General features: G+C 39.5%; 1 protein-coding gene across 4 annotated transcripts in view; it reads right to left on the bottom strand.

Annotated features, from left to right (window-relative positions):
- The window catches only part of LOC104590510 (putative cyclic nucleotide-gated ion channel 20, chloroplastic), a 199,809-nt gene extending 186,744 nt beyond the window's left edge, over positions 1 to 13,065 (bottom strand). For 2 of the 4 annotated variants that reach the window (XM_088903866.1, XM_088903867.1), the window contains exons 1-2: positions 12,722 to 13,065; positions 10,010 to 10,535 (exon numbers count right to left, since the gene is read on the bottom strand). In XM_088903866.1, coding sequence (XP_088759992.1) covers positions 10,010 to 10,519 — 510 coding nt within the window. In that variant the 5' untranslated portion in view covers positions 10,520 to 10,535; positions 12,722 to 13,065. Of the gene's footprint in view, positions 1 to 10,009; positions 10,536 to 12,420; positions 12,606 to 12,721 lie in introns of all 4 variants that reach the window. The other 2 variants (XM_088903865.1, XM_088903864.1) reach the window with 2 other exon arrangements.
- Between the last annotated feature and the right edge of the window lie 2,224 nt (positions 13,066 to 15,289).

The raw sequence follows: 15,289 nt of genomic DNA, 5'->3' as shown, positions 1-15,289 counted from the left end.
CTCCTCTCTCATCTGTGGTGTTGGCAATGTTGACATGGCTTCTCTTTCTTTATCATCTGTTCTATATGTCCCTAAGTTTCCATTCAATCTTATGTCTGTTAGTAAATTAACCAAGACTCTTAACTGTTCTGTTACTTTTTTCCCTTCCTCTTGTGTTTTTCATGATCTCAGGACGGGGAAGAAGATTGGTGGGGGGCATGAAACTAGTGGATTGTATTATCTTGACGGTGGTGGATCGTTAGTTGCACTTCGGACTTCACTCACTCCTCTACAGTGGCATTGTCGACTGGGACATCCTTCCCTCAAGGCACTCAAGATACTAGTTCCGTCTTTGAGTCATTTGTCAGTGTTACAGTGTGAGTCGTGTCAGCTTAGGAAACATCGCCGTGTTTCCTTCAGTCCTAGAGTTGAAAGTCGTATGTTGAGTCCTTTTGCTTTGGTTCATTCAGATGTTTGGGGCCCGATCAAAATAGAGTCTTATAATGGTTACAAGTATTTTGTCACTTTTATTGATGATTGTTCAAGAATGACATGGATTTATTTAATGAAAGAAATGAGTGAATTATTTTCCATTTTTCAAAAATTCCATGCTGAAATACGTACACAATTTGGTGTTCCAATCAAAGTTCTTCGTTCAGATAATGGTCATGAATATTTTCTAACTTCCTTTCAACAGTATTTAGAACAGCATGGCATCATTCATCAAACTTCTTGTGCATCCACTCCTCAACAAAATGGGGTGGCTGAACGGAAGAACCGTCATCTCCTTGAAACAGCTCGGTCTATTCTTCATCATATGAGTGTTCCTAAACGGTTTTGGAGTGATGCTGTACTTACTGCGTGTTTCCTCATTAATCGGATGCCCTCCTTTTTCATGGTCGGTCTCCCTTCTCTATCTTGTTCCCCAGCTTGTCTCCCTTTCCATTAACACCTCGTATCTTTGGCTGTGTGGGCTTTGTTCAAAATCTAAGTCCTGGAATAGACAAGTTGGATGCACACTCCTGATAGCTAAACCCTATCACGCTCCATTAAGTGTGTCTTTCTTGGCTACTCTCGGACTCAAAAATGGTACAAGTGTTACAATCCCATTACTCGGAAGTGCTATGTCTGTCCTAATGTCACCTTTTTTGAGTCTGTTCCCTTCTTCTCAGGAACTGAAGCATCTTCGTCTCCACCTTTACTTCCTCTTCCTCTTCCGGTCAATGATCCCGTTCCGGGTGTTCCTGTTGGAGTTGACTCGTCACCTCATCCAATGCAGATCCCTACTGAATGACCACCAATTCAGCAAGTGTATACACATCGAACGACACTGGCCCCTCCTCCAGCTTCTACCTTGTCTGCGGATCCTGTCGTTGCTCCTGTTGCTGAACCCTCGGGACTTGACCTACCCATTGCCTTACGAAAAGGTAAACGTAGTTCTACTCTCCATTCCATTTCCAATTTTGTTTCAGTATCTCGCCTTTCCACCTCACATCGCCAATTTGTTTCACTATTGTCATCTATTTCCATACCTAACAATGTCCAAGAGGCTCTTAGTTCACCTGGGTGGAGGCAGGCAATGGAGGAGGAACTCTCTGCTCTTCAGCATACTCACATGTGGGAGCTCACTACTCTTCCTCTTGGTAAGCATGTTGTGGGTTGTAAATGGGTGTATAATGTTAAATACTTGCCAGATGGTAGTGTGGAGCATCTGAAAGCCAGACTTATTGCTAAAGGGTATTCACAGTTGTATGGAGTGGACTATATGGAGACCTTCTCTCCAGTGACTAAGATTAGCTCTGTCCGTGTGTTAATTTCCCTGGCAGTTATGTATGATTGGCCCTTATTTCAACTTGACATAAAAAATGCCTTCCTTCATGGTGACCTTATAGAGGTATATATGGAGCAACCACCTGGGTTTGTTGCTCAGGGGGAGGCTGGTAAGGTGTGCAGACTGAAAAAGGCAATTTATGGGTTGAAACAATCGCCTCGTGCTTGGTTCGGGAAGTTTAGTGAAGTGGTGAAGAATTTTAGAATGAAACAATGCCAGGTTGATCACTCAGTGTTCAGCTATGACTCAGAAGCTGGAAAGATTTTATTAGTGGTCTATGTGGATGATATTGTCATAACTGGCAGTGACAAATTGGGGATCGACAAACTCAAGGTCTTTCTGCAAAATCATTTTCAAACAAAAGACCTTGGGACATTGAAGTATTTCTTGGGTATAGAAGTTGCTAGATCAAGACAAGGTGTAAACCTGTGCCAAAGAAAATATGTTCTCGATCTATTGGACGAAACAGGATTGTTAGGTGCAAAACCAGCTGAGACTCCTATGGAACCAAATGTTAAGTTGAGCAGTGATACAGGGAAAATATTTGATGATCCTGGAAGGTATAGACGACTAGTGGGGAAGCTGAACTATTTGATTATCACGAGACCAGACATCTCCTTTGCAGTCAGTGTGGTGAGCCAATTTATGCAGAACCCTCGTATATCTCACTGGGATGCAGTTCTTAGAATTGTAAGATATTTGAAGGGAGCTCTGGGCCGTGGGCTATTGTATAAACCAGGAGGAAAACTTGAAGTAGTTGGGTACACGGATGCAGATTGCGCGGGCTCTGTGTCTGATAGAAGATCTACTACGGGTTACTGCACATTTCTTGGAGGAAATCTTGTGACGTGGAAGAGTAAAAAGCAGACGGTTGTGGCTAGAAGCAGTGCTGAAGCCGAGTACAGAGCCATGGCACACACTACATGTGAATTAGTGTGGTTGAGGAATCTCCTACAAGAAATCGGGTTCCACATGGATAAACCTATGAAGTTGTACTGTGACAATCAAGCTGCGCTCCATATCTCATCCAACCCCGTTTTTCATGAGAGAACAAAGCACATAGAGATTGATTGCCACTTTGTGAGGGAGAAGGTTCTTACTGGAGAGATAAGCGCAGAACATGTAAGCTCAGGTGATCAGTGGGCAAATTTGTTTACAAAAGCCTTAAGCTCAGGGAGAGTGAACTATATATGTAACAAGTTGGGATTATATGACATATATTCTCCAGCTTGAGGGGGAGTGTTAGAGTTAGCCGAATAAGGGTAGATTAGTCAACTCGCCTTGGTTAATGTTAGTGGTGTTAGTGAAGGGGTATTTCAGTCTTTGTACTTGTTGAGCAATGCTGATGTGTACTGTTATGTTAGTTCGAGTGCCTCTTACTTAAAGAAGGGCACTCAAGTCTTTTTCAATAAGTCAATAATATAATAATAGGTCTGGCCGAATCAAGGGATTAACTTTTTTCCCTAATTCGAACCAGCCTTTCTCTCTTTTCTCTCTTCTCTCTTTTCTTCTTTCCTCTCCTACTTCTTGCTGTCTACTTTACTCTACAGTCAACGAACAAGACAGAATTCTATGGCAGGTCAAACTTCAACATGGTATCAGAGCTAGGTTCACCAAATCAGACTTGCTAGAATTCTGCCTTCTGCGCATTCGAATTAGGGTTTCACTTGGGGTTCTCAGTTGTGAGTTGGAGACTGGGAAAAGGGCTGAAAAGGAGTGATCGCCCTCTTCCCTAGGAGGTCTCTATGCCTCCGATTGTGTCGTTGGTGATTGGTTGTTGTGGTTTCTAAGCCCTAGTTAGGGCTGGTACGTGTGGTGCAGTGGTGTCTCAGCCCTTCGTATGGTTGGCCTTCAGGCGATGAGGTAAAGTTTTTTTTATATATTTTTTTTTGTTATGGAATACATGAGAGGTGTAGTACAGTTCGCATGATGGGTTCTCAGATTGCAGTATGCTAGGGTTTATGCTAGGGTTTATTCTGGTTTGTGTGTGATTCGAATGGCAATAGTGTCTACTTAATGGTGAAGCTTCCTATAGTTGTGGATTAATGTTGGTGGTGTTACAAGTGTGGTTTTCAGCTTTTGATATCGCTGAAATCAGTGTGTAGACCTCGGTGAGTAGGGTTTGTGGTGTTGCAGTTCTCAGCTGTTGAAATCAGTGTGCAGATTTCGATGAAGTGTCTGTGTGTAGTGTGCAGTGTGTAGTGCTCCTAATTCAGTGCTCAGAATTAAGGGAGTTCGGCAATGGCAGATAACAGTGATAGTAAACCTAGTGTCATGATATCTACTGACTACCTGAATGTCCAAATGACCTCCATTAAACTGAATGGAGAGAATTATGTCCCTTGGGCCAAGTCTGTAGAGGTTTTTCTGAAGGCGAAGAAGAAAGTGAAGCATATAAGAGAGGAGAAACCTCCCGCTAATTCTCAGGAGTATGAAGACTGGGAACAGGAAGATGCACAGATCATTACATGGTTGTGGAACAGTATGGAACCCAAAATCAGTGTGAACTTCATGTTTCTTGACACAGCCAAAGAGGTGTGGGATCATGCCAAGAAACTGTATTCAGGTCAGGATAATACCACTAGGGTATATCAACTGTATCAGGAATACTTCAATCTGCAACAGGGAAATCAGAGCCTTGAGGAGTACTATGCCAATGTGAGGAATATCCGTAATGAGTTAAATGTCTATCATCCTCTCACTTCAGATGTCAAAGTTCAACAGCAACAGCGAGAGCAGCTTGATGTAACACGGTTTCTGGTGGGGCTGAAGTCTGAGTATGAACCAGTACGAGCCCAGATACTAGGGGGATCTACTCTTCCATCTTTAGAGGAGGTGTTTGCTCGTCTTCGGAGGGCTTCCATTGGATCTATGGACTCTAATGTCTCCGATAAATCAGCATTTGCAGTGTCAAGAGGCCGAGGTGGCAGAAGTGGGACTCGAGGAACCCAGCCTGGCAGGAGTGGTAGTGGTGGATCTACACATATCCGTGGTGGTGGTCGTACTGGAGGCAGAGATTCAGGGGGAGCTCGTGGTAGAGGACGTGGCTCGGGTCCACGGAAGTGTACTCACTGTGGTTTGGATGGACATACCATTAACTACTGCTATGACTTACATGGTCCTCCCTCGACGTGGGCCAACCATGCCATGACTAGTGACACCAGTTTCAGCCCTACACAGGAGAAACGGTCAGCTGACCCGATGCCTTCTACTCCCTCAGATGGTCCAGGCAAGGAGATGGTGAGTGTTCCTCGTGATGAGTATGAGAGGTTTGTTCAATCCAAGTCGCAGCAGAACACAGCTTCCTTTGCACACTCAGGTATGGCTTGTTTGGCATCCACACCCAACCCCTGGATTATTGACTCTGGAGCCTCCGATCACATGACGGGAACTCCAGGTGTGTTTTCATCTCTCACTCATTGCTCAACATCACAATCTGTTACCCTTGCTAATGGCTCCACGTCATCTATCTGTGGTGTTGGTAATGTTGACCTAGACCCTGTATCCCTATCCTCTGTTTTATATGTACCTAAGCTTCCATTTAATCTTATGTCTGTTAGTAAGCTGACCAAGTCACTTAAGTGCTCCATCACTTTTTACCCTTCTATGTGTGTTTTTCAGGATCTCAAGACGGGGATGAAGATTGGTGGAGGGCATGAAGCCGGTGGACTGTATTATCTTGATGGTGGTGGACGAACGTCAACGGCTCTTCAGTCATCCATTTCTCCTCTCCAGTGGCACTGTAGATTTGGTCATCCTTCGCTGAAAGTGTTGCAGTCCTTAGTCCCTTCATTGAGTCAACTTTCTGTTTTAGATTGTGAGTCTTGTCAATTTGGGAAACACCATCGTGTTCCCTTTCGTTCTAGGGTCGATAACCGTGTGTCGAGTCTTTTTTCTTTAATTCATTCAGATGTTTGGGGTCCTTATAAAGTGATGTCATATAATGGATACCGATATTTTGTTATTTTTGTTGATGACTGTTCAAGAATGACGTGGCTCTATTTAATGAAAGAAAGAAGTGAATTATTTTCCATCTTCCAGAAATTTTATGCTGAGATCCGCAATCAATTTGGTGTTCACATCAAAATTTTCCGTTCTGATAATGGTCGTGAATACTTGTCTTCATCTTTTCGAGAATACTTGGACCAACATGGCATTATACACCAAACTTCATGTACCTATACTCCGCAACAAAATGGGGTTGCTGAGAGAAAGAACCGCCATCTTGTAGAAACGGCACGCTCCCTCATGCACCACATGAATGTTCCCAAAACTTTTTGGAGCGATGCAATGCTCACCTCTTGTTTCTTAATTAATCGGATGCCCACGTCTATCCTTGATGGTCGTTCTCCTTTTAGTGTCTTATTCCCCAACATGTCTCCGTTTTCGCTTTCTCCTCGGGTATTTGGGTGTGTCTGCTTCGTTCATAATCTGAGTCCCGGGACTGACAAGTTAGATGCACGTTCCATGAAGTGTATCTTCCTTGGTTATTCCCGAACTCAGAAAGGGTACAAGTGTTATCATCCTAGTTCTCGTCGTTCCTTGGTATGTGCTGATGTTACATTCTTTGAGTCTACTCCGTTCTTCGTGGGGTCCGGTGTTGCTGCTTCCCCCACATCACCACCTCCTCTTCCTCTTCCTGTGGCTGATCCACCTCCTTTGGTTCCAGTCATGCCTACGTCCTTGCCTCCGGTGCCACCATTGGTTGACCGTCCACCCATCCGTCACGTGTATACACATCGCCCACGTGTACCGGCTGCAGCTCCTCCAGCTTCATCACCGTCGACAGATCCAGCTCCAGCTTCGACACCAGCCTCCGACCTAGATCTTCCTATTGCCTTACGGAAAGGTAAGCGTACTTGCACCCTTCACCCTATTTCCAATTTTGTTTCACTTACCCACCTCTCCGCTTCCCATCGCCAGTTCATATCTTTGTTATCCTCCGTGGTTGTTCCTAAGGATGTCCAGGAAGCCCTTACCTCTCCAGAGTGGTGCCGTGCTATGGAAGAAGAGCTCTCTGCTTTGCATCATAATCACACTTGGGATCTCACCGCTCTTCCTCCTGGGAAGCAGGCTGTCGGTTGTAAGTGGGTGTATAGTGTTAAGTACTTGCCAGATGGTCGTGTTGAGCGCCTGAAGGCGCGGCTGGTTGCCAAAGGGTACTCCCAAACCTATGGCATTGACTACACGGAGACGTTCTCCCCGGTTGCTAAGATAGGATCAGTTCGTGTCGTCATCTCTCTTGCAGCTATGTCTGGTTGGCCTCTCCATCAGCTCGATATCAAAAATGCCTTTTTGCATGGGGATTTGCTCGAGGAGGTCTACATGGAGCAACCACCTGGGTTTGTTGCTCAGGGGGAGGATGGTAAGGTATGTAGACTTAAGAAGGCTATTTATGGACTTAAACAGTCCCCTCGAGCATGGTTTGGTAGGTTCAGTGAGGTGGTCAAGAAGTTTGGTCTGAAACAGTGCCAAGTTGATCACTCTGTCTTCAGTCTTGACTCTTCGGCAGGTAAAATAATATTGGTGGTGTATGTGGATGATATCGTTGTGACTGGGAATGATAAAATGGGCATTGACAGATTGAAGGCATTCCTACAGGAACACTTTCAGACAAAGGACCTTGGCAAGTTGAAATACTTTTTGGGCATAGAGGTAGCAAGATCTAAGCATGGCATTAATTTGTGCCAGAGGAAATATGTGCTTGATTTACTGGAAGAAACAGGATTGTTGGGTACTAAACCGGCTGAGACACCTATGGAAACAAATACGAGGCTGAGCAGTGATATAGGTGAAGTGTTTGAAGAGCCTGGCAGATACCGACGACTTGTAGGCAAACTAAACTATCTAACCATTACTCGGCCAGATATTTCATTTGCGGTTAGTGTGGTGAGTCAGTTCATGCAGAAACCTTTGGTCCCACATTGGAATGCAGTGCTAAGGATTGTGAGGTATCTGAAAGGAGCTCCTGGTCGTGGTTTGCTGTACAGAAGTGGTGGAAAACTGGTAGTAGAAGGATACACCGATGCTGATTGGGCAGGTTCTATGTCTGATAGACGATCTACCACAGGCTATTGCACCTTTCTGGGGGGTAACCTGGTAACATGGAAAAGTAAGAAGCAAACAGTTGTGGCAAGAAGCAGTGCAGAAGCGGAATATAGGGCCATGGCACATACTGCTTGTGAACTAGTGTGGCTGAGGAACCTTCTACAGGAGATAGGATATGACATCAGTACTCCAATGAAGCTCTACTGTGACAATCAGGCAGCGGTTCATATCTCTTCCAATCCAGTGTTTCATGAAAGAACCAAGCACATCGAAGTTGACTGTCATTTTGTGAGAGAGAAGGTGCTGAATGGGGTGATAGAAACTGCATATGTTAGTACGGGAAACCAGTGGGCAGACTTGTTTACAAAAGGCTTGAGTCGGGGGAGAGTGGACTACATATGTAACAAGCTGGGATTATATGATATATACTCACCAGCTTGAGGGGGAGTGTTAGTGGTGTTAGTGAAGGGGTATTTCAGTCTTTGTACTTGTTGAGCAATGCTGATGTGTACTGTTATGTTAGTTCGAGTGCCTCTTACTTAAAGAAGGGCACTCAAGTCTTTTTCAATAAGTCAATAATATAATAATAGGTCTGGCCGAATCAAGGGATTAACTTTTTTCCCTAATTCGAACCAGCCTTTCTCTCTTTTCTCTCTTCTCTCTTTTCTTCTTTCCTCTCCTACTTCTTGCTGTCTACTTTACTCTACAGTCAACGAACAAGACAGAATTCTATGGCAGGTCAAACTTCAACAGTTAAGTTATGAGCTTATATGGCAGTCTTATTAGAGGTTCTCTGTCCCATACTTAAGTAGGGGTAGTTTAGTCCTTGTACATTTAATTAGAAGCCTAATCACTATTAAGAGGTCGACTGATAGGGTTTAGCTATCAGGTTCGACAGTTCTTTCATCTTCTTCTTCTTCTCTTCTTCTTCTTCTTCTCTTTCTCTTTCTTCTTCTCCTTACTGGTTCGGACTACTGTAGCAACAGTAGAAACACTTATCAAAAGCTTTAAATTTTCATACCACTATCTATTCTCCCCATCACAAAAAATAATGTTATCATTTGCAAACCATAGGTGAGTCACCAACACCCTATTTCTTCCCACACTACAATCTTTGATCAATTACATCCTATCTGCCCTTCAGATAAGCCTACTTAACACATCTACCACAAGAGTAGGGAGAAAAGGGGACAAAGGATCACCCTGCCTCAATACCCTAAGAGCCCCAAAAAAACTCTTCACACCTCCATTCACAATCACCAAGTAAACGACACCTTTGCAAGCAACTCCTAATCCATAGGGCTAGCAATTTTGACCCAGACTCATATGACCCACCCAACCCACCCACTTGGAAACCCAACCATATCCACCCAATTGAGTAGTGGGTCAATATGGGTCAAGTCGCCCATTTGGATAATAGAAAAAGGGTCAGGGTGGTTTAGGTCAAGGGTACCAATAAGGTCAGATGCCTCTAACTCATTGTCATTTACAGATATTCTTCTCCTCGACTCCATCAAATTGCAGTTGCAAAGAAGAGAGAAAAGCTGGTGCTATTGCTGTAGTGACCATCGACGTCAATCTCAGTACGTCTTTCTGCTTTTCCTTCTCCTTCTCCCTCTACATATTCTCCTCATCACCAGAAAAGAGATTCATGGAGGTAAGGCAAGATTTGGGGATTAAGGGTTTGAAAACGGAGGAAATGATTATTTATCATAAATAAATAAAAGCGGAGGAAATGGTTCGGAAAGTGGTCATCACAGCAGTGGAAGTGGGACAGATTTCAATTTGAGTTGGAGAAGAAAGCATCATGGCTTGAACAACTACTTCAAGAAATGACACACATTTGGTTTTCTCTTGACGAAAATGCACAGAAAACAATCAATCAATGCATCATCTCTTATATTTTTGTAACATTTGATTTTTGCATTCATAAAATTATGCATCACCTATCAAAAGAAACTACAAAACCTGTAGTATTATCACAGAACACCATAGCTATATGACCTGATTTTTTTTTACTCCATCTAATTGGTGTCTGGATATCATTTAAGAATACCATATGCCTAAATTATAAATATGGATGCACATAGGTTTTGTAGATGCAAGTATGAAAGTATAAATATAGAGCTGAACTTAAGGGATGAGAAGCACCTTTGAATCAAATAGACCTGAAGCTCTTGAGTTCTTTTGTCGAAATTCACTGGAATTATAATATGTTGGACATGTTGTACAGTAAGGATCATTGCATACTCCTAATGGCCCGGATCTCAATAAATGTTCATTCTTGTCAGCATAACTTTCAACTATCCATTCTTTTTGATCCATACCATTCTGCGAAGGATAATGTTCTTCCATAAGCACTGATTTTTTTCGATCAATTAACCCATGCATTGGCTTATTAAGGTTCTCAGGTTTCCGCGTAATATATAAAGGACCACTCATCTGCACAAATGGAGTACTTCTCTCAGTCCGTAAAGGACCAGTATAACCTACAAATTTACTTTCACTTTCATCTAACTCCATAGGTTTCATTGCTATAGACATGGATACGCTCCTGTTCCTTGATGAAAATCTTGGGAATTCAACATCCTGGCACTCATCCAATGACTGAGAATGAGTGTTTGATAACATGGGTACTTCATCCTTCTCATCACTAGTCATTTCTCAGGGACTAAACCTGTATTAAAAAGTTGAAGAAAATAAATAAGCAGAAACCCAAATTCCTATTTTATATTCATTCAAGATTTGAAGAAGCTATACATTTAAAGTATCAAGTGCCAAAATTTAGAGAATGTCATAATAGGGCAACAGAAAAGGGAGATATTGGTCAATCAGTGTCTTGTATGCATACCTGGCAAGAGGTATTGGTCAGTACATACCATGGCGTACATTTTATAATTACAAACACGCATCATTAATGTTGTAAGTAGGTGATCTATAAAATGATTTTTTTATTGTAAAGAAAAAAATCATTAACAGGTTAACAAATGCATTGGAAAATTCCTTAGCCAAGCAAGGGGTGACTAGGGAGCAACTTTTCCAGGCTAACATGTACTCAACAGATTATTGTGTGTTTGGCTTTAGCTGTGAGCCCTGTAATACTCCTAAAGTTCTAAGTTAATTCAAGTATTTGATTACCAATAACTAATATAAAGAAAAGGATACAATCTCGGGTAACCCCCCCAATCATCTTACATGCCAAGCCACTATAACTTCCATCCACCTCTCCAAGACTAACTTTATAATCCACTCAAAAAATAAAATAAAAGATAATCCATTTTAAACCATAAACTCTCACCAAATTAATTCCAAAGTTCCCCCTTCAGTATCAACTTAACATTCCAAACAGAAAACCGTTAGATACTCCACCTACCACCCTCCCCCCCCCAAAAAAAAATAAAATAAAAAAAACATCACAAGAAAATTATTTTTGAACTACATAATGGAATTTGTATGTGCAATTTTGGAATTTTTACTTGTTTTACTCTGATTTAATTTCAAGAACACTTTTCTAGCATATTCTTCTCCTCCTGAAAAGAAGAAGCTCAATTTTTTCCAACCACAACTTCTTTTTCAATCACAATGTTTAAATATATTATCTTGTTAACCCTGAAAACTTCATCAGCTTAAACATCATCATCTCCAGTCTCATCCTCTGCTACTTCATCTTCTAAACAGATCTTGTTGAGAGATTTATAGTTATTCTAGTTATTTCTATCTTCTTTTTTTAATTTCTTTGAGTTGGGCACAAAGGAGCATGATTGTCATATTACATATAATTTGGTCATGATATAAATACAATGAAGGGACACACGCCCCTACTTTTTGACTCTTCACATGCCCCTACTCTTCATCTATCTGCAGATTAGAATAGAAGAGAAGTGTCAATTACAAGGAGCAAAACAGATCTGAAAAAAAAAAAAGATATAACCATGTAAGAAAAGAAAGAAAATGGAAAAAATAAGTATTTAATAATAGGTTTGATAAATCTGGGTGGGTAGTTTGATAGATAGGATATATTTGTAGAATGGGGAGTAAAAGGGGAAAATTTTTAATATTTTGAGAAAAGGGTATTGTATTAAAAGAAGCAAAAAGATTTACAAATTCCTATTTCTCCTCTCTTTATCTCTTTACTTCCCTTATTCTTCCTTCTCTCACTCTCAATCACATAATGACATAAAGTAAGAGTCAAGCAAATAAATTTAGACTAAGGAAAAAACAAGATGGTATCAGATCAATCCAAAAAAAGTTATCAGGTGAAGCACTGAAGCCCATGCAATTTTAGGATCAACGAACTGCACGGAGAATTAGAGTTGATCATCCGTTGTGAGTTTCCTAGTTTCAGATGATTTGTAGAGAAAGCCACAACATAAGGATAACCAACCACTGTGAATATCATCTTCGAGTCTAGCCAGTGTCACCCCTGGGCCAGAAGCCTTAGGAGAGATCGTTAGGGACTCATCTGGTAAATTTCAAGTAGTAGCAGTAAACATCCTCAAAGTAGCCCATTGGCTCCACTACTCACACATAATCATTGAAGGTGATACAAACTAAAGGTGGACCTTATAAGAAATCAGCATAAACCCATATCATGTGACATGAAGCTCTACACCTTGAAAGCCAGGCAACTCCTCTCCAACTTCCAAGCGGCCATCATCTAGTTGAGAGCCCAATACGTATGCTAATAACTTTGCCAACTTTGCAGCTGATGCAGAGATTGGATTCTACTAGGACAATATCCCTCTTCCTTTACCAGTTCGCATAACATAACAAAGCCCCATTCAAACATTAAATAAAACAGAATCAAGAGCAAGAGATATGCATATTGTATGAAGAAAAAAAGACATAGTAGATAAAAAGTACCAAAGAAAAGACTGCGCAATTTTCAACTGCAAACAAGCCTGTCTGTAATTTAAGTTCCGCAAGAGCTTATCAACTTCGTTCACACTTCACAGACACTGTGCTCTCCTCATTAGTTACTGACTTACTTCCCAAGATGCAGAGGAAGAGAGAGAAAGAGAGACAAAGAGGGGTTTTGGTATTTCAGGAAGACTGGAGGATGAGAAAAACAGTATACGCTAAGGAAAACCGCTTCGTTGACTGGTTTCTCAGCTCCTTCTTGGAAGTAAACTGGAAACCTCTCGCTTCCTCTCTCTCTCTCTCTCTATTTTCATAATTCATAAATGTTGACTTGACTTGGACCTGCACTCCTCAGAATCTCGGATCACTCTTTTCTACGGGCGATTGATCGGACTAGTTCCATTGGTCATCTATCATAATCTTGTCTCCAGCAAGCAGGTTCACCATCGTTCCGAACTTCCGATACAGCACCATATCGGCGTATCGTATAATGTCAGCGGATACATACCGATACGGAAACGTATCGACTTCGGTTTCAACAACCGAGCATCTCACAATAAAAAAGAAGGATGGCATGACTTGAACCCAGATTGGTCAATGCCCTTGCGCATAAGGCCCACCTTCAACCATAAAGCCACTTCTCATTTCACGTCAAATAAGTATAACAAACTGATTTTTATTAAAATTAATATCTACTTGCAAATAACAAAAAAAAAACATACATTTATTTTCAACAACTCCAACCGCAAATTAAAAAGAATAATAAGTATTTTAAAAATCAATGGAATAAATAATGATAAAATGATATATATATATATATATATCAAAAAATGAATCTTAATTTTAAAAATTAATACAAATAAAATATTAATAATAGAATAATTAATTTTTGAGAGTAATAATAGAATTATTATTTTAATACTCAAAATTGAACATTTTGCATATGATATATATCTTAATTTTTTAATAAATTATTAATTAATATATTATTTTGCATTGAATAATAATTTATTTATTATTTACAGAAATAAAAAATATTGTTTACAAAGTATTTGAAAATATAATATAAATTTAATCTATCAAGTCCATTAATGTGCATTTTATTCAAAAATATTTTTTTAATTTAGAAATTATTTAGAAATAAACTATCAATAATGGAATAGTTATTATTGTAATTAAAACTTATGAAATTTCATATGAATCTATGCTTTCTTCTCTTTATCTCTGTTTTACTTTCATTTTGGGTGCCACACGAATCTTTCAACAGCTTCATGACTTTTTTTTTTCATGACTGTCTATACAGGGCTTACATTCCAATGCTAGAAGCCATGAAAAAGCCCTACCAAACGAGCACTAAGACAACCTCAATTTCAATCCATGTTTTTTCAGATTTTTTTTTCCAAACATGGCTTCAAGGCTTTCCTTGTTTTTCAACTCATGTAATATTGAAAGTTTCCACATGAAAGCCCTCCCAAATGAACACCAATTAAGTTAACTTAACAACCTATCTATCTTAAATGAAATAAACTTAATAAAATTAATATAACTATATAGATAAAGAAAATTTTCATTAATGGAGTTAGTAAAAAATATAAATTAATAAAATATTAATTTATAATTATTTGAAAATAAATTATAAATAGTAAACATTAATAAAATTTAATTTTATAAAAATAAAAAATTATAAATCTAAAATCAATATAAGTTGCATTTAAAATAAAAAATCAAAAAGATTAATGAAAACAATATGAATTTATTTAACAATAATAAAAATAAACAAAATTGGTTTTATTTATAACATTAACAATCATTTTGGTACCTTGTTTCAGTAATTCATAATAAGGGTAAGGACGATGTCACCCAAAGAATTAGAACAAGTTGGAAAAAATGGAGGTAGGGGTGTTCATTCAGTCGGTTCGGTTTGGTTCGAAAATATAACCTAACTGACATTTCAGTTAGGTCATTTTCATGAATCAAACCAAACTAAAGTGAATTTAAATTAGTTTAGTTTGGTTTTAATTCGGTTAGATAAGATATAAATGTATTTTATATTTATCTTAATAACTATTATTCAAATATATCAACATTTATAATTAAAATGCATATTGTATATTATAATTAGTATAAATAGTGTTAATATATGTTAACATTAATATTAATATGAATATTTATAATGGAAATATGTATTTATTTTGGTTAATTCTGTTTTCGGTTCAATTCAGTTGATTTCTTTTCTCAAACCGGAATATAAAATTGAAATAACCAAACCAAATTAGCTTATTCAATTCAGTTTTCAGTTTGGCAACAAAATTTAAACAACCCTAAATCGAGGGGTGCATTTGGACTATTGTGTGAAGGTGAATATCACTTTGATTAAAAGGAAAATTCTATAAACAGTAGTAAGATAAGCTATGTTATATGGAGTAGAGTGTTGGGTGGTCAAGAAACAGCATGCATAGAAGACCATTTTTGCTTATTGGTCATGGGTCATTGGTTTGTATGTGTGTGTGTGTGTGTGCGCTTAGGTTTTCTGACCAATGCAATGGTTTTTTGACCTTCTCCGAGTTTTAC

The sequence above is a fragment of the Nelumbo nucifera genome, chromosome 4 (genome assembly GCF_055504915.1).
Source record: "Nelumbo nucifera cultivar China Antique chromosome 4, China Antique-T2T, whole genome shotgun sequence".
Taxonomy (NCBI): Eukaryota; Viridiplantae; Streptophyta; class Magnoliopsida; order Proteales; family Nelumbonaceae; genus Nelumbo; species Nelumbo nucifera.
This window is presented reverse-complemented; position numbering and strand designations above follow the sequence as displayed.